At 35.2% G+C, this 22,958-nt stretch overlaps 4 protein-coding genes across 4 annotated transcripts; 2 read left to right on the top strand and 2 right to left on the bottom strand.

The window, feature by feature from the left end:
- Positions 1–543: 543 nt before the first annotated feature.
- LOC145091602 (uncharacterized) lies at positions 544–1,722 on the bottom strand. The gene is made up of 3 exons (XM_079029355.1): positions 1,285–1,722; positions 937–1,213; positions 544–842 (listed from the first exon to the last, which is right to left on the bottom strand). Exons 1-3 carry the CDS (start codon positions 1,687–1,689, stop codon positions 643–645), a joined length of 882 nt encoding a protein of 293 aa, XP_078885481.1. The 5' UTR covers positions 1,690–1,722; the 3' UTR covers positions 544–642.
- A 3,803-nt stretch (positions 1,723–5,525) lies between these two features.
- On the top strand, positions 5,526–7,414 carry LOC145091600 (uncharacterized). Its single transcript, XM_079029353.1, has 7 exons — positions 5,526–5,875; positions 5,978–6,124; positions 6,208–6,306; positions 6,390–6,581; positions 6,668–6,787; positions 6,868–6,939; positions 7,046–7,414. The coding sequence occupies exons 1-7, from the start codon at positions 5,636–5,638 to the stop codon at positions 7,268–7,270; spliced, it is 1,095 nt and encodes a 364-aa protein (XP_078885479.1). The 5' UTR covers positions 5,526–5,635; the 3' UTR covers positions 7,271–7,414.
- Positions 7,415–7,859: 445 nt separating this feature from the next.
- LOC145091601 (Phosphoenolpyruvate carboxylase family protein) lies at positions 7,860–9,097 on the top strand. The gene has a single exon (XM_079029354.1). The coding sequence runs from the start codon at positions 7,911–7,913 to the stop codon at positions 8,976–8,978; it is 1,068 nt and encodes a 355-aa protein (XP_078885480.1). The 5' UTR covers positions 7,860–7,910; the 3' UTR covers positions 8,979–9,097.
- Positions 9,098–12,214: 3,117 nt separating this feature from the next.
- On the bottom strand, positions 12,215–15,226 carry MTA (mRNAadenosine methylase). The gene is made up of 6 exons (XM_079029352.1): positions 14,111–15,226; positions 13,842–14,024; positions 13,386–13,741; positions 13,089–13,305; positions 12,900–12,979; positions 12,215–12,805 (listed from the first exon to the last, which is right to left on the bottom strand). Exons 1-6 carry the CDS (start codon positions 15,191–15,193, stop codon positions 12,565–12,567), a joined length of 2,160 nt encoding a protein of 719 aa, XP_078885478.1. The 5' UTR covers positions 15,194–15,226; the 3' UTR covers positions 12,215–12,564.
- Between the last annotated feature and the right edge of the window lie 7,732 nt (positions 15,227–22,958).

Below are 22,958 nucleotides of genomic sequence, written 5' to 3'. Positions count from 1 at the left end.
AAATATTTTTACAAAAGAAACAGGTGTGATACGTACAATCAGTCAAGCTCAAGTAAATGATTCTCAGAATACTCATACATGTTATGTTATATGTTTTGCATGCTAGAAGTTAACGTAGGGATATAAGCAAGGTTGCACGCTAGAATGCCTATTAAGAGAGATGCCTATTAGGAAGGATGTCTATTGATGCTTTTCTGGCCTATAGAGTTCTAGTGCTCGAATGTTGATTGCTTTGTAGGACTCATATCGAAGAGGGTGTTAATGAAGGAAATGTATTCTTGGGTTTTCTTTAAGGAAATAAAGGAAATGAAATGTGATATTGAGTTTTTTTTTTTTTTAAGAAGGGGAAGGAAAGGAAGAAAAAAGAAAGGATTATGTATTTTTCCCTTGGAGGCTATCTGCCCAACTGTGGACTGATCGGAAGGGATTCTCTCCCAATCACTTCCTTCCATTCCATTCCATTCTATTTCATTCCATTCCATTTTCTAATGTCTAGACCAGCAGCAACATAAAGGAAAATTAAAAGATTCTCAATAACACAAATTGTTCCTAATTGTCAAATACTATGGTCTTGGATAAAAAACACTATCACGAACCATTTTGCAGGTGGATGTACAAATGTCAATCTAGAGAAGCAATTAATTACATTTTAGTTCTTGAAGCTGAGGATTCAACTGGAAATGGACTTAATATCCCAATCTTATAGCATATATCCAAACCAGCAGCAGCAAAAATAAAAATCAAAACATTCTCAGAAACACATACTGCTCCATTCAAAGCATTTGACACCACGTTTCCAGCTTCTTGTTCTAAACACAGCCTTCCATCCAATGTAGCAAGTCCTGCAACACGACAAGTTTTCAATTTTCAACCTTCTTTAAATGATCCTTATAAGTATAACAACAAGATTGATGATGATTTGTTCAATTCAAACACCTTTGACGATTCCAAAAGCTGCACACGTTCCAATTTTAAGATGAAAATCATCCAAGTCTCTTCGGACAGCATACCGGAATGTTGCACCATACAATGCACAGATGCTTATGGTGATTGCAGTTGACACAATAAGCTCGTAGGAATTGGTCACATGAGTTAGGGAAATGGGGAAGCTTGCCAATGTCCCAACAATGCCGGAAATCAATGCAGCTTTTACGGATTCCAACTTCTCTTTGTTCTTGTATATCGTTGTTGTTCCATCCTCAGCTTCTACCGTCTTCAATGGAAACCCTAATTTCTGTTACCATAAAAACTCATAATTTTATGGTAAATAAAGAAGAAACGGACCTCAAAATCCCTTGTTTCAAGCTGATTCATGTATTCCATCGTCTTCCTGGCTTCAATTTCTTGCTCTTGGGCCTCGGCCAACTCTTTTTTGGCCGATTCAACTCTCTGTGTAGCTTTAACCAATTCATCTATTTGCTGGTCCGCTATACCTGATATCACGTTCTTCAGTTGACCGCCATTGGTAATGAAGTTGGAGCTTTTCGGATCACTAATTCCATTGATGTTAAGGGGGCTTCTGCAGTTCACGATCAACAGAGAATACCTTGAGGATGAGGATGATATTAATGGCGGTGAAAGCAGTTTCAATCGCGTGAGGAATGGAGTTTCTGCAGCAAAAATGGGAATGGGTGTGGTTGCCATGCTTTGTGGATAGCTGCCCTCTGTTTGTGGGGTATGTATTACCATTTACCAGAGCAAAGGAGTTGCTTTATTTTCTTATTGTTCTAAATTCATTTCGTGTTTGGGTTCTAAAGAATTAAATTAAATGATCTGTTTATATATATATTGAATTGAATGAGGTGTACTTATTAGTTATTAATTTCTATAGTTATGCTATAACTTAATATAAAGAAAATTACTAGAAAATTACATAATCAACACCATTTATTTTTTAATATAACGCAAATTTTCCACACATTTCTTTTATAAGTTGTTCGATAAAAGCCACGTATTCACGAAAATTCATGTGGTAAGTCTTGCATCATTCAACACTATGTGTATGCCTTAGAAAAGGTTGCAAACAAAGATTCATTGGAAGTTAGGATCAACTTTAATATGGGAGCGACATCCTACAAAGAAGGTTAAAGGTTTTAGAAACACAAAAATAAGATTTTCAGATAGAGAAATTAAATATCCTCCTAAAATTTCTTCATAGTTATCTTCCTACCATATCAAAGGTTGACATGTGTCATATTTAATGACATATTTAATGAAATTTATAATATTTTAATCCACTTGTCACCATTTAATGTGGGTATGAGGATAATAAGAATAAATTATAGAAGAATATTTAATTTTTCATTCAAATAATAACCATTCACTTTTATAGATGGGAAAACTTACTATCATCATCAAACAAAACCCCCCGCTACTTTTCGTTATTCTTAAGAAGACGATTGTATGGAAACTGTTAAGACGAGAGGGGTTTTTACGTATAAATGATAGAGTTTATAAGGCTCTGAGGAGTGAGACGACAAATATTGCGGCATGTCAAGGGAACACCGCCCCCTCTTCTCGACAAGAGGCAAAAAAATGTCTTGCTCCTTCCTTCCCACCAGGGCCGGTCTGTTGTTTTTTACTACCCGGGGTGAGATTATAATTTTGTGCCCTTATATATATAAAAAATTATCAAAATACACTAAATCTTATAATCAAACAAATAATACAAACAAAACCTACAAAAATCACCTAAATCAATGTTTGCGTGCATTTTTTGAAGCGAAAACATCTCTAATATTACAATATTCAATATTTTTTAAAAAACACTTTCAATATTTAAAATTTCTAATCCATTCAATCTTTCCTATCTTTCTTGAGTCATGGTACTTTGGAGATATGATTTCAAGAGTTTCAATTTTGAAAAATTTCTTTTCACGGAAGCCATTGTAACTAGCATCGTCAATAATCCATTTTAAGAAATTAGGTACATAAGAAATAAATCCGATTTTGAAACAAACCTAAATAAACACAATATCATATAAACTCACCCAAATCTGATTTCTAAAACAACCAAACCCAAATCTAAATTATGAAGGCAACAAAATCAGAAATATAGTTCCTTCTTCACATCACATAAACAATAATACAAAAAGATTAGAAATGATGTTTGTACATAAAATATTGAACACAAACATAATCAAATTTAAACTCACCAAAATCTTAAAATATGATTTTTGAAACAACATACACAAATTTGATTGCTTGTTGAAACAATATTGAAATCAGATACAAATACGATTTCGGAGCTCAAACGTGGAGAAAACAATAGAGAAATAACCCAAATCTGATTTCCAAAACAATAAAGAAATTAGATACAAAAAAAATACAAACTCAAATTCCAATAAATGAGAAGTCAATACATAAGAGTATTGGGTATGGACAACGGTGTTATGAAGCCAAATATTGTCACCTCACTTTTCAACATGTTATAACAAGAAGTGGAGTTGGTGTTTCCATGTTATAACATAGTGTTAAGAGGAGAGAGAAGAAAAAATAAAAAATTTTGATTGGTGGATAAAGGAATAGCCAATGAAAGTAAATGTTTTATCTCATCTTCGTTACCACTAGATATAACATAACACCCCCTTAACGAGAAGAAGGGGTGGTGTTGATTGTGTTAAGACGACGTTATGGCAGCCACCTCACCCATAACGCGACCAAAAATTGTCCCATACCATATAGTCTAATAAATTATTCAGATTTAAAAAAAAAAAAAAAAAAAAAAACTAAATAAACACAAATTTCGAATAAGTCTCTAGTCTTTGAGACTTGCACTTTTTTTCGTGTAATCAAATAGAGAAATTCAGATAAATAAAAAAGTAATCGGATTTCTAAACAAACCTAAATGAACATAGATTTCGAATGAACAATGAACTCACCACACCTAAATCTAATTTCTGATTCTCTGAAACAACCAAGAAGAAATGAATCACACCCAAATCAGTGAATCACTAAATCAGAACTTCTGAATCGGCTATGTTGTGTTAGATTAGACAAAATTAGACCTTAAAATCGGACACAATTAAAGAAATTGCTGCTAATATCATGACTAAGGGTCAACTTATACTAAGAAATTGAGATTTGAAAGATAGAGAAAGCAATTCGATGGGACTAATGTTCGATGGGAGAAATCAAAGCTACGTAAAATCAATTTATGGACTCATCGAATGGAAGTGAAAAATAAAGAGAACAGTTCTTACTTTTGATTTATGGGAGAGGTATTCCAGGAAGGCATTGATTTCGCCCATAGAACAAGGCGTACGAAATGAGTTTCTAAGCACGAGGCGACGGTTGGTTTCTCTAAGTGTATGATGGATGATTATTCATCACGTCTACTTTTTTTCTCATCCGTAAACTAATAAGAGATAACAAAGATATGAGCTAAATTTTTGGGCTATTATTATATATATTAGACAGAGGACTATTTTGATGCCCTTATAAACATGCTGCCCTGGGCCTAAGCCCAATTCGCCAATGTAATGGGCCGGCCTTGCTTCCCACTGTGTCATTCCTTGTGTGCCGGAAATATAAAGCAGGTGAACTAGAAAAGAACGGGAACTAGGTTGATCTATTCTATGTCGCAACATCTGAAGCATAACTGCATGCTCATACGATCATTGCCGACAAATAAGACCATTTGATGGATCCGGTGAACTACACTTGCTTCTAGATAGATGTGTGGAACAAAGGGATTTCGCAGATGACATCTACGAACCGAAAACTTCCATATGTGAAAATGTGAAATTGTCAATAAAGGTGCCATTTTAGTACAATTAGAACAATATTTATTTTTCATCTACTACCTTCATTTCAACTAAAAATATTTATTTTTTTACCTACCATCCCTATTTGAGTACTATATAAAATGTTTTAATCATAGCATTCTCTTATTCACTATAAAATAAGTTCACGTGAAATTGGTGTTTGACATTATGAAGAGAAAAGTTGTTATATTTGTTTCGATATTAACTCAATTCTAATGGCCCTAATGAATCATTGCCCGCTACGATAGATGCAGGTACTCAATGAATGCACATACATTTTAGTAACCTAGTTGCAAGAAAATCTAGAATGGATAACTAACACTAAAAGAAACTTAAAGAAACAAAAAAGTGGATTGATGGTGTGGATGCAAAGATTGACAAGTTTAGGGCAACCTCCTCCCTCCAACACACACACATTTGGTTTTCTTTTTAACGGAATTCATAGTCACTGAGAAATGAATTGGTTAAAAATAGGATGGTTATTATGTAGTATATTTGCTTCTAGAAAATAGTTAGCCAACCACTAAAGCTATCACAATGCAAGCAAGAAGCTTGAAAGACAAATCTATAAAAGATGCGTATTTTAAAGCCAACAAGGTGTTTCACTTTTTTTAAAATAAAGACATGGCTTTTTATCAATGACATCAAGATTTCAGGATTTTATTGGAGATTTATCTGATTTTTGACAATAACATTAGAAGAAAGCTGACCCAAAATGTATTTTATAAGGAAATAAAATGTAAAGAGGAGATTAACGACCAATTGTTGACCCAAAAGGGCAGTGGGCGATTCGTAAGCGAAACCGAAGAAATCAATAATGAATAAACCCGTATAAAAGTCGTGGGCTGCCTCTTTGAAACGACCTAGGCATGTTTACGGTCGCTACAAGATTACTCGCTCCAACTAGACTTCTCATTGCTAACAAAAACTTCACTTTCTCAATAATGGCCGCGGCTACTTTCTCCGCAAACTCGCCGTCTTACACTCCTCTGAAAAGGGTTGGCACCCACAATGGAAGCTTTCACTGTGACGAAGCACTGGGCTGCTTCATGATTCGCCTCACCAACAAGTATTCCGGGGCCGAAATCGTACGAACAAGAGATCCGCAGGTTTGTTGTAGCACACCAACTGTTTGTTGAAATGCGCAAGTTAAAATTCTCTCTTTTTTCATAAACACTTGACTTGGTGGAACATATTCTATCGGATTGTAGATGTTAGAGACTCTTGATGCTGTTCTTGATGTTGGTGGAGTTTACGATCCCAGTCATGATCGTTATGACCACCACCAAAAGGGTTTTGCTGAGGTTTTTGGACATGGGTTTACTACTAAACTTAGTAGTGCTGGTCTTATTTATAAGGTAGACTTCAAAGTTGAAACCGATGTGTAATTTTATTCCAATTCTTTTGCTTTAGCGATCTGATAAGCTGTTATCGTTTGTAGCATTTTGGAACAGAAATAATTGCAAAAGAGCTTCAGGTTGATGAAGGGCACCCAGATGTACAGAGGTTATATTTAGCCATTTACAAAAGCTTCATGGAGGTGATTGTTTATACTTTATATTGATGAGTTACATCTTGTTTTCTAGTTTCTCAAAAACTTGAAGAATTTTCTATTTGTTACAGGCAATCGATGCAATTGACAATGGAATCAATCAATATGACACTGATCAACCTCCAAAATACGTGAACAACACCCACTTGTCATCAAGGGTTGGAAAATTCAATCTAGACTGGACTGACCCTGATCAGTCTTCTGAGAAAGAGAATCAAGCTTTTCAGAAGGCAATGAATCTCGCAGGCACTGAGTTCTTAGATGTGAGTAATTAATATACACTATTGCTTTTGGTATGGATTGAAGAAATTTTTTCTACTTGCTTACATTTAATTTATGGTGTTCACAGAGTGTTCGATTTCATGTAAAATCATGGCTTCCAGCTCGCTCAATTGTCATGGAATGTCTTGCAGCAAGAACCAGTATTGATCCTAGTGGAGAAATTATGGTTTTGGATAGATTTTGCCCTGTAAGTTTTTTTTTTGTTGTTTTTGTTAGTGATTTAATGTTGATAACCAGAAATTTTGATTTGATTTTTATTGTTGACAGTGGAAGCTTCATTTATATGAGCTTGAGCAGGAGTTGAAGACAGAACCATCTGTTAAATATGTTCTTTACCAGGTATTCATTCATAATATATATAATATATGTTATGTTTATTTTTTAATTTAAATTATTAATATTATGTTCTTGTACTGATAACTGGAATAAATTTAAAACCTGGCAGGATGAAAGGAGCAAAAGCTGGAGAGTGCAGGCAGTAGCAAAATCTCCTGATAGCTTTGAGAGCAGAAAGGCTCTTCCTGCTCAATGGAGAGGGTTGAGAGATGATGATCTTTCCAAGGAATCTGGGATTCCGGGGTGTGTTTTTGTGCATATGAGTGGCTTTATTGGTGGGAATCATACGTATGAAGGTGCACTTGCCATGGCTAGAGGTGGCTTAAAGCTCTAAAAATGGCATCTTCTTCTACTTTATTCGCCCCATTTTCAGCTTTCCAATTAAAAAATTTTATTTATCTTTTCACAAAGTGTATTAGATTGTTATGCAAAGTATGAGACAGGTGGAACAGTTGCTTATTCAGAGTTCTTTTTTCAAGTTTTATGTTTTTATTTCATTAGTAAGCATTTTGTCTTGTTCAATGTTTTGGAAGGAATTGGAATGTGTATTCCGGATTTGCAATCAGAAGGTATCATGGGTTTGGTTGGCAGAAACCGGAATGGAATTTGTTTGGTTGGCTGGAATTGGAATGGAATTTGTGAGCAAAAAAAGGGAAACAGAGTTACAGATGGTTAGCTTGTGAAATTCTAGAGTTAAAAAAGTATTTTAACAATTGAAGAAACAGGAGAAAATGAATTCTATATGTTAAAATTCATGGGTTTTTGTTTCAACATAATTTAATTCCTTACGTTATTATTGGAATACAATCCCGACCGAACTCCATGAAATCTGGCAAACCAAATGTCCAAATGGCTCTAGACTCTAGTACGTTGTACAGTGTCACGTGACTTTCGCGTGCCATGTGGACACTATATAGGAAGATGTAATCAGATGTGCTCTAATCTTGACGTCGCTATTCTAATCAAACTCAGCTATGGCGACTCTTACTTTCTCAACTTCATCTCTTCACACCAAAACCCTAGCAAGAAAATCCGTAGAACATTTCCCCTGTAAAACCCTAATACACCTTCCGAAGTCCCCCAATTTTGAATCTCTGAGCTCTGTCATCAAAAGGAAAACGTTAATCGGTCCTCCGATCAGATCCACTACGACCACCATCTCCGAGAGTTTATCTACCACAACCGCCCCACAAACCCTCAAATCTCGGCTCAAAAATGGCGAGACTTTGTACGGTCTTTTCCTGCTCTCCTTCTCGCCTACACTTGCTGAGATCGCCGGTCTCTCCGGCTACGACTTCGTTGTCGTCGACATGGAACACGGTCCAGGCGGCATCTCTCAAGCTCTCTCGTGTCTCCATGCTCTCGCCGCAGCTCGTACACCGGCGATCCTTCGTTTACCTGACTCTGACGCAGCATGGGCTAAGAAAGCTCTCGATCTTGGACCTCAGGGTATCATGTTTCCCATGATTGAGAGCCAGAAAATGGCGAAAAAAGCAGTCTCCTATTGTAAGTTCCCACCAAACGGAGTCCGTGGCTCTGCTCATACAGTCGTTCGGGCCTCCGATTACGGAATCGACAATGGGTATCTAAGCAATTACGAAGAAGAGCTTCTGATCATGTGTCAGGTGGAATCGGAAGAGGGAGTGAAGAAGATTGATGAGATTGCAAGTGTTGATGGAGTTGACTGCGTGCAGATGGGACCGTTGGATCTGAGTGCGAGTATGGGGTATCTATGGGACCCTGGGAATAAGAAAGTAAAGGAGATGATGAAGACGGCGGAGAAGGGAGTGCTGAAGAAGACGGGGAAAGGTGGTGGTGGTGGTGGAGCTTATCTTTCTGGTTTTGCAATGCCGCACGACACGCCGGAGGATCTGAGGTCACGCGGATATCACATGATTTCAGGGGCAGTTGATATAGGCTTGTTCAGGAGTGCGTGTGTGGAAGATGTGAAGAAGTTCAAGATGAAATCAGCTGATTCTGATTCTGATGTCGATGGTATCGAAATTGCTAAAGATGGTGATGAGAAGTACTGGAGTGAATGACTTGATTTGTATTTCTTTTGCTTTTTCTTTCACTTACTTCATTAACCGAGTGATCCTTTCCTCTTTTTGTTCAATCGAATGCAAACTATTTGAATCCAATAAATCCCCAATTAACGACATGTCTGGCATAATCTTGATTAATAGACCAAGATTAATAGGTTGTAGACCAAAATTAGTAGTAATAGAGAAACTCTGTTAATGGAATGCAAACTCTTTAGCCATTTCTGTACATTCAGTGTACTCTGAGAATACGAATAGAGGAATATGATGGAGTTCAAGATAGTAAAATAAGAAACCAAAAGATTTCACTGAAATATATCTTTTTGATCAAAGGTTGAATTGATTTTCAGAAGAAGATTTCACTAAAATATATCTTTTTGATTGATCATCAGAAGAAGAGACGTCTAGAAATTTCCTGAAAAGCTAATCATCAGGTTCCTCTCTCCATCGGATGATGGAGAAGGGATGCTTATTACTACATTTGTTGAATGTGAAATATAATCAAAATATATCTTTTTGATCAAAGGTTGAATTGATTATTAGAAGAAGAATTGAGATTGTTTTTGTTTTACAAGATTGTAACTCTAAGATCGAATCAAGATCATAAAGTTAAAGAGTCATTTAAAACATAAAAATTACATTTCTATCCATCAATTAATAACAATAAACAGTTGAAAATATAAAAAATACATCTTCAATACACCATTTAACAATAAACAATTCAAAATGAATTTTTAAACTATTTAACAATAAACAATTCAAAATGAATTTTTAAAGTTTGTATTCGATGAACTTAGTTACAATCCTATTTTCGATCTTACCCAAAACAATCTAAAATTGATAACGTGATATCTTATGATAAGATTGCGATTTTAGCATTTGTTGAATAAATAAGAAAAAACAAAATTTGAAAAACACAGGGGCATGTAGATCCTTGGTCCCACGTATGGATTGGAATTGCAAATAGAAAAAAAATTCACCTATCAGAAAAATATGTTAGAGGTGACCTCATTTTCTTTTAAAAATAACCATTACTAATTTATAAATAAAGTGTAACTTATAAAAACTATAAATTGAAAAAAAAAACATATAAGCAAAATACGTAGTTAATATTTAAATGTTATAAATTTACTAATGAAATATTTCAAATAAATAAAATCATAAAAATTTAAAATAACAGTATATTCAAAAATCATGAAATCTCCAAAAAAAGTCCTAAAATTTTAGTCCAATTTATGATAAAATCCCAAACTAAATTTTGTTTACAGAATACCGGTTAAAACTTCAAAAAAACCTTTTTTGGCCGGTTTTGAAGATTTAGTCGGTATTCCGTCTTTTTTCGTTAGTTTGCTTAAAATTTTGGGACTTTTCCGGAAACTACCTCATAACCAAAATATTGAGACTTTTTTGAAAATTACCATGGAATTAATGGATATTATTATTAACAAATCATTTATAAACATAACAAATATTTTTATTATGAAAAGAAAATACACTTGTTGCTAATTTCTATGAATAAATTGGTGGTCTAAGTACTCCTCTATTGCTTATTAACCACATCAAACTCTCTACGTTCCTCTTATGCATCGTTGTGGGTATGATGGTGAGATGTACTCAGTGAGTGTTCTTCTAATGTTGGTGTGCTTCTTATGTTGTTTAACCTAACTACCACCCAACATTCATACCTCACACGGGAACAACCATAGGCTAAAACACATCTATCAAATGTGAAAAAGTGAATCGTGAATGATAGTTTATATGGAAAAAAAGTGTAGGCTGATTATCTATTTAAATTGTCATTCAAAGTTATTTTTCACTATATTTGTAACTTGATGGTTGTTACCGAATAATGTATGGAGGTTTATGTGGTATTTACATTAATGAACATAATGAAAGATCTATATATTCAAGAATTATTATTTAATGATATTTTTTAATAACATGTGATCCTATAGCGTCACACCTAATAGAAAGTAGATTCTTATTGATTGTGTATTAATAAATACTATCAACTCTTGTATAACGATACATAGGAGGAACATAAGGAGTTTGAAGTGGTCAATAAACAATAGACCATGTCGACCATTCTATTCCTAGAAATTAGAAACAAATGTATTTCCTTTGTTTATAATAAAAAATATTTGTTATGTTTATAAATGATTTGTTAATAATAATATTCATTAATTCCATAGAAATTTTCAGAAAAGTCCTAATATTTTGGTTAGCTGGTAATTTTAAAAAAAATCATAATATTTTAAGCAAACTAACGAAAAAGGACAGAATACCGGCTAAATCTACGAAACCGGCCAAAAAGGGTTTTTTCGAAGTTTTAGCCGGTAGTTTGTGCTTTTCTATAAACAAAATTTAGTTTGAGACTTTTTCATAAATTGGACTAAAATTTCGGGACTTTTTTGGAGATTTCCTTTCAAAAATCCAACCAAACCTTTTTAATAAAAAAAAACTAAATTTTTTTATGTCTTCAATCTATAAAATTAAACCAAATCAACTCATTTTTTCACATCCATTAGCAATCTAATATAAATCAATTTTTGTATTTATTAACTTATCGTTCCAAAAAGATTATTTAAAAAATATAGTTTATGATTTTTTTTATTATTCCACTAAAAATTTAGAAATATTAAAAATAATTATTTTATTTCAAAACAAATAAATATTTATTTAAAATATAAAATTAATAAAAATAGACATAATATTATTTTACATTCATCAAACATACTAAATAAAATTAGATAAAAACATCATTTTATATTCGTTAAAGAAATATCTTCATCGACATCTCGTTTATCGTCTTTCGAGTGTTTTTCGGTATTTTGTCAGGTTTGAATATTTTCAATTACAAAAAACTGAGAGCTTCATGGCCGTAGAAGTTCGAATAATCTTTAGAATCATCAAAATATAAAGAAAATTTGGATACCGAAAATGACCGTTTAAAAAAATGCCAGTTTAAAATCCAATTCATCAAATAAAACCCATATATGATATATGATTGGGTCTAATACCGTTGGTTAAGTCCAATGTTCGTGTTTATGACAAATGGGGTGGTTTCCGGAACCACAAAATCGGTCTTAGATCCCGAGTGGATCATGCAATTCACTTTTTGAATTTGATATTGGGCTAAATCTTACAAGGAACAACTTTGATTCTAGGCATAGACTGAAAGACATGAAAAACTAGAGAATTTGGATTCCTTCATCTACCAAAAACTTAGACAAATGTGCACTCTGAATCCCCCAACTCGTATAGAATCAAAGTTTGACATCTTACAAATTCTATTACACAAAAACTAGGTAAACACTAAAATCACCAACAATACAAACTGCTTATATAACTACTGTATGGCTAAGATGCTGCGTGGTTGTAACCTAATCATTCTTCATTTTCTTATAATATAATTACCACATGGTCAATAAATATAACACGATATAAATAATTTCAAATGTTGTGCAAGACATCTAAAAGCAAAAAAGGTGGAAATGTTGTTGTACGCTTTGGTCTCTCTTATAACAAGTCAACAATGGCTTCTTGCTTGGTAGTAGCTACACTGACAAGTGAGTGGTGTTATCAATCAAGATTCATCCATGGGCTTATTTGATTCAGCCACATAGTTGGCTTCAGAAGAAAAATGAGCAGACATGGGTTTTGATTCACTGAATGGACTTGGACTTGTTGTATCCACTTCCATAGCAGACGCCCTTGGCGGAGATGCTGGCTGCACCTCAACCTCCGGGTAAGCCGCCTTAAATCTTGCCCTCAGCCCATCATCCACCAGCCGTGCACCACTCAACTGATTACCAAGTGACATCCACCTAATCAATCAATCCATCATATATCAAAATTTTTCTACAAACTTGAAAAATATAATATAATAATCTAAAAACAAAAAAAAAAAAAATCTTTTACCCTGCATGTGTGTTGTGCATCCGAGCAAACAACTCCAGCTTTCTTGTTCTTGGACTTATCCTCTCCAACAAAGGGTACATCTGACACAAACATATATACATTTTTTTTTTATTTTTTCAAATAAATAAATAAAATCCCAGCTTTTTCTTGTTCTTGATGTATTAATGAAGGAGTGTGAATGAAGGTCACCTCATCAGGCTTACGACTTGTTTCTCGAACCTCTGCAACAATGACATCTGTATCAATATTCCTGTTGACAATCGGATCTCCTTTAATCCCAACAAGACAATGTTCTTTGCTATGATTCAACCAATGACCAGTTCTCCCTGTTCTTATTATCCTTTGAAGTTGATTCGTCTTCACCCATATTATTTCCTCCACTCTCTTATATCCCCAAAGTTCCAAACTACAACAAAATTAAATCAATGCAAAACATTCAGCATCATATATCAATATATCAAAACCATTTAAAAATTGATATAATACCATTCACGTCCTAGTTCCATTGCTCTTCCTGTTACCCAAAGAAAGATAAGACCATCAGTCTGTAATGCTTGGATATTCAGATTCCTCATCTCATCATCAGCCATGGTGCCATAAGGTAACTCCATATGAATGTCCCATGGTGGATCAGCCATTATCACTCCATATTGTCCTAGTATGTCCATTCTGAAGTTCCGAATGTCACAGTTAATCCACTGTGATTCACCAAGCTCCACTTCTGAACAATACTCAGCTCGCTGAGGCTTTAATGGCTTTGAAGGTCCAGAAACACCCATCATCATATTCATGTGTGCCACATCTGGTGTTGAATCAAGCTCGTAATGCACATACTTGCAAGTCTGCCAGATATATAAACACACACACACACACACACACCAACTCAATTACTCAAATCAAAACAAAAAGGTTTACATCATGTGATGATGATGATGATTTCACCTTCATGTGACGACAGGTGTCAAGAAAAGAACAGTCGCCAAGGTTCATGTCAGTGTGGACAGCAATTATCCGCCTGAAATGAACCTTTTCACAAGAGATGAAAGAACCAGATTGGCGTCTGCAGTCTTCTTTAGTCAAAGCTGTACAGTATTCCTTTACTTGAGAACCACCTTTGCTTTTGAACTGAAATAATCATAATCATGGCGTTATGAGTTATATTTTCTTATGAATGCCATTTGAAGATGAAAAAAAGAAGATGAAACAAGAACCTTTGCAGCAACGGCAGTTTCCTTTGCAGTAGGACGATGGATGAGGTCCAACAACTCCTCTCCTGTTTTTGATTTCTGTAACTCCTTGAAAGACTTCTTATTAAGTAAAGCTTCAAGATCTTTAAGATCGTCCTCCTCTGTTCTCGGTGGCTTCCCGTTTGAACCACCACCGCTGCTATGCATCGGTGAATACATCCCACCCATTGATGGTGGTGGTCTATGCATCGGGTTAACACCCATTCCTCGAGGCCTCCCTAGCATCCCCATCATACCCCTCGGCCCCATTATCTGACCGCCGCCGAACTGACTAGGGTCTCCTTGCCCCATCCAACCGCCATCGCCGATTGTCCTAGAGCTTTGCTGAATCGCATTCCCACCACTTGAATTATTTGAATTTGATTCGTTTTGTTTACTCTCTGGCAACTCTTTGACTAATTTGGTTCTATCGATCCCCTTCACCAAAACCCTAAATTTCCCATTCACTTTGAACTCCTCTAACTGAACCCCGCCGTTGTCCTCTGCCATTGACCTCAACGCCAACTCCACCGCTAGTATCGTCTCCCCTCCAGCCACCTCCCTCAACGCCGCCTTCTCCGCCACCGTAACAGACTGGAAACTATCGCTCTCCAACTTACTCAAAATCGACGCCGAATCAATCTCGGTAAATGGAACCCTCTCCAACAAGCAAACTGCCACCATTGACCTCACAGTAGCCAACGGCGTAGCTCCACTCCCACCTTCATCCCCTGCAAAACCCTCCGTCGAGGGTTTTGGGTGTAAATCATCGGAAAGTTTTGGGATTTTGATCGGAGGAGCAGGGGGTGGTGGTTGAATGCGTCGTCTAGTATTAGGGTTAGGAGCGGGAAGAGGGTTCGGAAGAGGGGTGAAAGGGCGGCCATTGAAGGAGGAAACGACCTTGAGATGGAGATCGAGAGACGAGGTAATGTCTGGAACTACACCATATTGGAGAGAAGATATAATTTCAAGCTGAGAATTGCGTAGCGTTTCAATACGAGACTGGATTTGTTGGCGAATTTCTTTGATGCTTGCTATTTCGTCCGTGCTATCTGATTGAGGCTCCATTCTTTTTCTTAGGCGACAGTTCAAGCAACGAGTTCCAAGGCTTTATACTAGAAGATATAATAAATTATGTGAATCGTCCTTCTGGTTTGGGAAAATATTCGCTTTCATCCCTATCCTTTTATCTCTTGGACGGTTTCTATGTATAAAGTGAATTTGCGATAAAATACTTTTTAGGCTTAGCAATCTAAATGAAAGTCATTGTATACATTAAGTCGAAAGCGTGCATATAGAGAACATCAAAATATGACTTTGTTAGAGGAATTTATGATTTTTCTAAGATTTGACATAGTAGTATGTAGCCCGAAAATCGAATTTTGGGTCGATCGATTTTTAGCCAACACAATCTAAACGAGAATTGAAGATCTCCTTAATAGGAGTTCAACGATATAAAGACAGACGAAAACAGACGTTGGATGAAAAAGTTAAGAATTTTTAACGGACTTTATTTGTCTAAGTCTGTTAAAATATAATTTTAAAAATAAAGTCGAATTATCTATGGAGTCTAAATGAAAGTTGCAGATCACGTCGCTACCTACGCATGGATATGAAGAACGTCAAAAATGGAGCCCGTATGCGAAAGTTACGAAATTTAGAAGATAAATAATTTTTGGGTTAAGCTCTAAAGCTGACACGTGACAAGATCTGGACCGTTGTCCGTTGCTTTCTCCCCATGCCTTGCCACATGATGGTGCCACCTGTCCATGTATGCCCAACGTAACTTACAGTATGCCCAACGTATTGCAGTACGCCCAACGTATCAGTTATGTACGCTCCGCGTACACATGATTTCCAGCTTATAAATAGAGACGTAAATCACCTCATTTTCTCACACCTTCCCCATTCTTTCTCTCTCAAATACCCCCTAGCCCCTTCCCTTCCCTAGCACTTCCCGAGTGTTAGAGGCGAAGCTCGGAGTGCTAAAAGGATCCGAGAAGAAGAGCTTTCGGCTCAGAATTTCTACCCCTGCAGAGCTCGATCCCTAGCTAAACCCCCCTGTAAGTGAATTATGCTTACCCTACTTTAAGTATAATTTATGTTTAAGTTCATTATCGTTACTATGAACCTATAAACAAGATTTATCAGTGAGTCAAAGTTATTATACTGATTGATCTACTTACGGAGATGATGTCTAGGCTGTGATTTAGTGTGGTGTTTAAAGTGGGCTTTCCAAACAGTATACTTCGTATAACAAATGGACCCTACCTTCGATATGATCCTACCTGGTTGTTCACTACTTGTTCACTACTTGATAGATCATGACGTAGACTATGAGTTAAGGATGAATTTAGACTAATAATTAGTCGCAATAAATATTAGACAAAAATCTAGTAATAATGATACTAAGTTTCGTCAAAGGAAAATAAAATTGTTAGAAGCGAAGCGCTGCCTGAATTACGAGTCGTCACTTTAACAAGTGAGTGCATAGTTACTTTCATCTTACACATAGATATGAAGTATTTAATATAAATTACGTGCTATGTGTGCATATTATCTGTGTTCTTGATATCTATGTTGGATGAACAAAATATACATGTTTTATTCGATTTAAACTGTATATGTATTTTATACCTATATGCAGAGGTCAAAAGATTCATTGCTTAGATTCCTCTTTCTGAAGCTTTTCATCATTTTTGTCCCTACATTAATGGCGAACTTTAACATGAACACAGTGACTAGTTTTTATCATCTTCTCGGATTTTCAACCAAAATTCTGATGCTAATCCTTGGATATTATGAGCAATGGGCAGATAGGATGGAAGACTATCTCAATAGGATTGATGAAGATCTTTGGAGTTGTATTACTGGTGGAGAACGTCCTAGTGAAAGATTACATCAAGTTGGAACTGCTAGTTCTGATCCGAGCGTTGCATAACAAGCAGAGAGACTAAAAACAAATAACAAAAGATGCTTGCATGAACTTCGCGGTGCTCTTCCACCGGTGGTTTACAATTATGTCTGTGGTTGTAAAACAACAAAGGAGATCTGAGATACTTTGAAAGAGAAGTATCAGGGAAGTAAGAAGACAAGAAAAAGTTTTGTTAAACAGTGTCTGCTTGAATTAGGTGAATTCAAACAAAAGGAAAATGGGAGCATTGAGATGTACTATAATCGTCTGAATGAATTAATCTTCAAGTGTAGTCGATCTAGGGTTAATCATTTGACTCTTGAGTATAATCTTACTTTCTTGATGGGACTTCGAAAGGAGTGGATGAACATTAGTTTAATGATCAAGACACAACAAAGCTTCGACAGCTATTCACTATGTGATCTTTATAATGTTCTAAAAGCCCATGAAAGCGAGATTAACGAAATTGTTGAATAAGGAAAACTGATTTTGGGTGGTCCACTAACATTGGTTTCGAATGTGTCTGGAAAAAAGCCTGATGTCGAATATGATGATGATGATGGTTCTGATAATGAAGGTTTTGTCATGAACTTGGATGACGAAGTTGTGGCATATTACTCAAATAACAAAGTCAAGAAGTTCTTCAAGAAGCCATTCAATCTGAAGTTCAAAGGAAGTGATTTCAAGGGAAACTCATCTGGGAAGAATGTAAGAGAAGAGTCAAAGTTTGAGAAGAAAGAGAGTAAGACTACTGAAGAGAAGGTGGAAAATAAATTAAAGGGAGATTCTGGTTTTGACTGTCACTACTGTAATGATGCGAATCATATGGTTGCAGAGTGCATGTTGAGGAAGAAAGGGGAGAAGAATGAAAGAGTGAAGGATGAAGCCTACTATGTCGAAAGGCTGGAGGAAGTGAGAACAAGGACAAAGGGGATGTCTCTTGTAGCTAAGGGAAGTGTTGATGGGGATGACACTTATCAAATCTGGTCTTCTGGATCAGATGATGAAGAAATGAGGAACCCCACACATGGATCCATGTATCCGAAGTATGAAGAGGGAAGTGAAGATGAGGAGAAGGTGACCGGAAAAAGCATCGTTTCTACTGCAGGTCACAAGTCTCCAATGACTTCAAAGGTATGTTCTCTTATCGAATCATTTAATATTCCTTCTAGTTCATATGATTTTGTTATATATGATTTTGATGACCATTACGTATGTTAATGACTTGCTTATTTTTGTTAGTAGTGATGCTGAAAAATCAAAATCTTTACCGTTAGAAACTAAAAAACGATTGGAGTCGAAGAAGAGTAGAATAGACAATCTAGAATTTCAGCTAAATAATGTTACTTGTGATAGGGATAAGATGCGATTGGATAGTTGTATTCTGTTAAAACAACGTAGCATCTACTATAACTCGGCTAAAAGATTGTATGCTAAATTGACTGATTTATATCTTTCCCCTGGCATAAGTAAGGAACATCATAGGTCCCAAATAGATTCAACATCCTATGACTATGAGAAGAAGATTTCTGAATTTGACAAGGTCCCAAATGATTCATATGTATATGGTATTATTAAGATACATGAATGTTTGGATGCTAAAGATTTGGTTCATCAATTTCAACATCAAAGACGTTTTTCAAATGGACAACAAGTTTGTGATCGAACATCTGTTGGTTATAACAAACTTTTTCAAAACCATTTTTTAACTCATGACAAACCATCATCTCCAAAAAGAGATCTCGAAAAATTGAACGTCAAAAGTACTAGAAACGAACCTTTTACACCAAATCAACCTTCATTTCGCAATCCTGTTTCGAAGCAGTGGATCAAAGCTTTATTCGTAAAAGGGAAGTCTGACGCAAAGAACATCAATCATTGGCTCGAAGGAAAAGGAAAATCCTATCAATCTGGAAGGTTTTCTCAAGAAGAAATCAAGTTTGCTTACGAAAGCTACTTGAATATGTCTCAGACTAAAAGTTCTTCGTCATTGGAACCCAATCCTTCAGTTTGATAATGGAAAGAAGTTCCCAAATCAAAAGTTGAGGCAAAACGAACTAGTGACGAAAAAGGAAAAGTCTGTGTCGAACCTAAACCAATGAATGATTTCATTTCGATACCTAAGTCTATCGAAGTTGACTTAATAGATAGTTTCAAAATCCAAGGTTCAGAATTGGGTGTTAGGTTCATCGTTTCATAATGCATTTCATTATAATCACCAAGGAACCAAAAAGCCATGGGGACCTAAATTCTTTAATTGATCACACGTGTTAAGTGACGAGCAATACGATGAACACTGGTACATCGATAGTGGTTGCTCTCGTCACATGACAGGTCGAAAGGAAAATATGCGAGATTATCGAAGTTTGGAAAATGTTGGAGTCGTAAAATTTGTAAATAATCAGAAATGCAAGGTTAAAGGATATGGGAAAGTCACAAATGGAAAGTTCATAGTCAATCGAGTGGCATATGTTGAAGGTCTTAAACACAACTTGGTAAGTGTTACACAACTGTTTGTGGACATTATTAATCAAGTGGTCTTCGATGAGGAAGGTACTATCATTTCGAATAAAGAAACCAAAGAAGTTTTGCTCAAGTATAATAGAAAATGTGATATGTTCACTCTCGACATCAAGCCCATCCTTAGAGTACCCTCTATTTTCTTGCTTTCGAAGGCTTCGTCTGATTTGAGCTGGCTGTGGCATCAAAGACTATCTCATCTGAATTTCAAAAATCTGAGCAAATTCGTGGTAAATGATCTTATTCGAGGCTTACCCGTTTTAAAATTTGATAATGATTCGTTATGTGCAGCATGTGAGCAGGGAAATCAACATCGTCAAGGTCATCCAATTGTCATCGATTCGAAGATCATTGAACCTTTGGAACTTCTTCACATTGACCTTTGTAGACCTTCAACTATTGAAACTCTCAACAAGAAGTACATATTGGTTATTGTCGATGATTTTTCACGATTTACTTGGGTTTATTTTCTTCGTCAGAAGTCAGAAACAGCTCAAGTAATGATCGATTTCATCAAACACGTTGAACTCAGTTTGCACAAGAATGTTAGAAAAATCAAAAGTGATAATGGTTCTGAATTCAAGAATCAAGTTTTTGACTCTTTTCTGGCTGATCGTGGGATTACACATAATTCATCTCCTTACAATGCTCACCTATGCGAATCTTCCATAGTATATCTAGGCATAAGCGGTTTCAACAACATGTTTCAATTAAAACACTCATTTATTCATTTTCGTTTTAATATCACCCCATATGAAATCATTAAAAATCGAAAACCAAATGTGAAAATTTTCCATCTTTTTGGTTGTAGGTGTTTCATAATGAATCTCAAAGATAATCTTTCGAAATTTCAGTCCAAAGCTGATGAGGGGATATTTTTAGGATATTCGATCAACTCAGTTTGCATATCGGGGGTTGAACAAGGAAGATTGAAGAAACTTTTAATCTAACGTTTGATAATTGCTATGTTAAGCATATCGAAAAGACTTTTGCACAAAAGCCAATCATCACTGAAACGAATGATGAGTCACAAATTATGAATTATTTGGATTTTGATTGACTTAATCTTTGGTGTTCCTGACAGGGCAATAGATGCAGAAATTAATGCTAATGATAATCAGATTCCTGAAGCATCGAAGCATTCTGATGATTCGACAATAACTGAGGTCAATGTCGATTTACATTCTACAACAAACTCTCTTATACATGTTGAAAGTCAAATAACGTTGCAAGGTGATCAGGTGGAGGGGGAGCACTTGAATTCGAATATTGATGTCGAGGGGAGCATTGAAATTCGAATGCTAATGTTGAGGGGGAGTATGGATGTTCGGCTGCAGATGTCGAGGGGGAGGATCAAAATGTCAATGCAATTGTTGAGGGTGAGTAAACTAGATTTATTCCTTCTAATTCAAATGATCAAACTGATGTTTTTCATGATATGACTGATAATGTGTCTAATGCAGGTGAAGGTTCAGAAACGGATGAAATGTTCGAAGATGCACCTTTGGATTTCGATCCTGCATATCCACCAATGGAAATATGGACACAAAATCATCCAAGAGAACAAGTTCTTAGTGATCCTCAAGTTGGAGTGTTGACAAGAGCTCAACTTCGTGCTAAAAATGAGGTATTAAATGTGTATAATTTTTTTTGCATGTTTAATGTTTTCATTTCGAAAATTGAACCAAAGTCAGTAAAGGTTGCTTTGGAAGATCCCGATTGGATTGTTTCCATGCAATCTGAACTTGCTAAATTCAAAAGAAACAAAGTTTGGAGACTCGTTCCAAAATCTGATGATGTCTCAGTTATAGGCTTAAAATGAATTTTTAAAAATAAAACTAATAAAGAAAGTAATGTGGTTCGAAATCATATAGATTTCTACTATATAAGGTTGCTAATGGTAAAATCATTGATGAATTCGAATTTAATTGTTGTTAAGGATATATTATGTGTTTTAAACAATGTTTATAATATATTAATATGATCAAATTGTTGAGCCGTTGGACAATACCAATTATGTCTTGATTAGAAAAAAACGATCATAGTCATTTTCAAAACTTTGTTGTTGTCCTTTTTCTTTGTGATTGGTGTATATTTTTTTATTGTATAACTTTTTCTTGGCTATGGTTGATGCTTATTCTGAAAATTGGAAAACACATCTTGCTGTCATTTTGTCAAGTTTATTGCTTCTAAACCATTTACTGTTATGATTCTAACAAATTTGGTGCTTAGACTAAAATACATGCTGCTATAAATCTGTCAAATTTGTAGTTTACTGTTTGTTGCAATTACTTGTTTATTTATTAAAGGGTTCCATTGGATCTTTGATGAAATCAAACTAAATTTTGTCTCTATTATGATACACACAGTTCATTGAGTTTGTGTTTGGGTCTTTGTGTGTTGAAAGTATCAGGAAGAGCAAGGCTAAAAATGAGTTCTAGAAGAGCGAGTTTGGATAGGCTGTCTTTTGCATGATGAGGCTTCTTGCACACATTTTCACTAATGCCTACAAAATCAAATTAAGTTATTCCGGTTATAGTTTTCTGAGAGTTTGAATGAAGACCCCACATGTGCCAAAATGGATAAATGAAGAAGTTATGTTAAGTTTTTGTGAGCTTGATATACAACTTAAAGTGTGATTTGCCTCTTAGTATGTTCACTTGCAAGACACTCACAAAATTAAGATTAAATGTGGATGGTTCAAATGTTATGAATGTTCCGTTTTGAGCCATACTTTCTTGTCTAAAAACCCTTGACACCAGTGTGTTTAGGGTACCTTTTGTCAGTGTCTATAAACTCATCAGTTGATGCCTTGTATCTTGTCAACTAAACAATTATGGACAATTTGGTAAAGGAAGTGATGGTGCTGGAGAAATTACAAACTTTGTTAGGTGGAAAGATATTGCTACTATAGTATCTTATGTTTTACTTGCAGTGCTAATTGGTCCTATTGGTTGTTGCATCATCATGTAATCTCTCTCTCTCTCTCTCTCTCTCTGTATATATATATATATATATATATATATATATATAGGGTTAGGATTAAATGTGAATGATATATATTATGTGAGTGTATGACAAGTTTTGGACCATTAGATTTAGATGTGTATATGGCTAAGATTATATGGTATACCATAATTACAATGGAACACAACACACATAAACATTTCTTTTTAATAAGAAATTAAAAATAATTATTATAAAGACATAATTTATATTTTGATTAATTCTCAATAAGGAATGTATTGAATGGATTTCTGTAACCGATTGCAACCACATTTAATTTTTGTAAAAAGAGAAGTTTAATATTATCCGTGCGTTCTTTAAAAATACGATATAATATATTCTGCATATTTAAATTCTTTAAGAATAACTTCATCATTTAGCATGATTTATTTT

The sequence above is a fragment of the Lactuca serriola genome, chromosome 3, assembly GCF_051521515.1.
Source record: "Lactuca serriola cultivar US96UC23 chromosome 3, Lser_US96UC23_V15, whole genome shotgun sequence".
Lineage (NCBI taxonomy): Eukaryota > Viridiplantae > Streptophyta > Magnoliopsida > Asterales > Asteraceae > Lactuca > Lactuca serriola.
The sequence above is the reverse complement of the archived record's forward strand: the minus strand, read 5'-3'. Positions and strand labels throughout refer to the sequence as shown.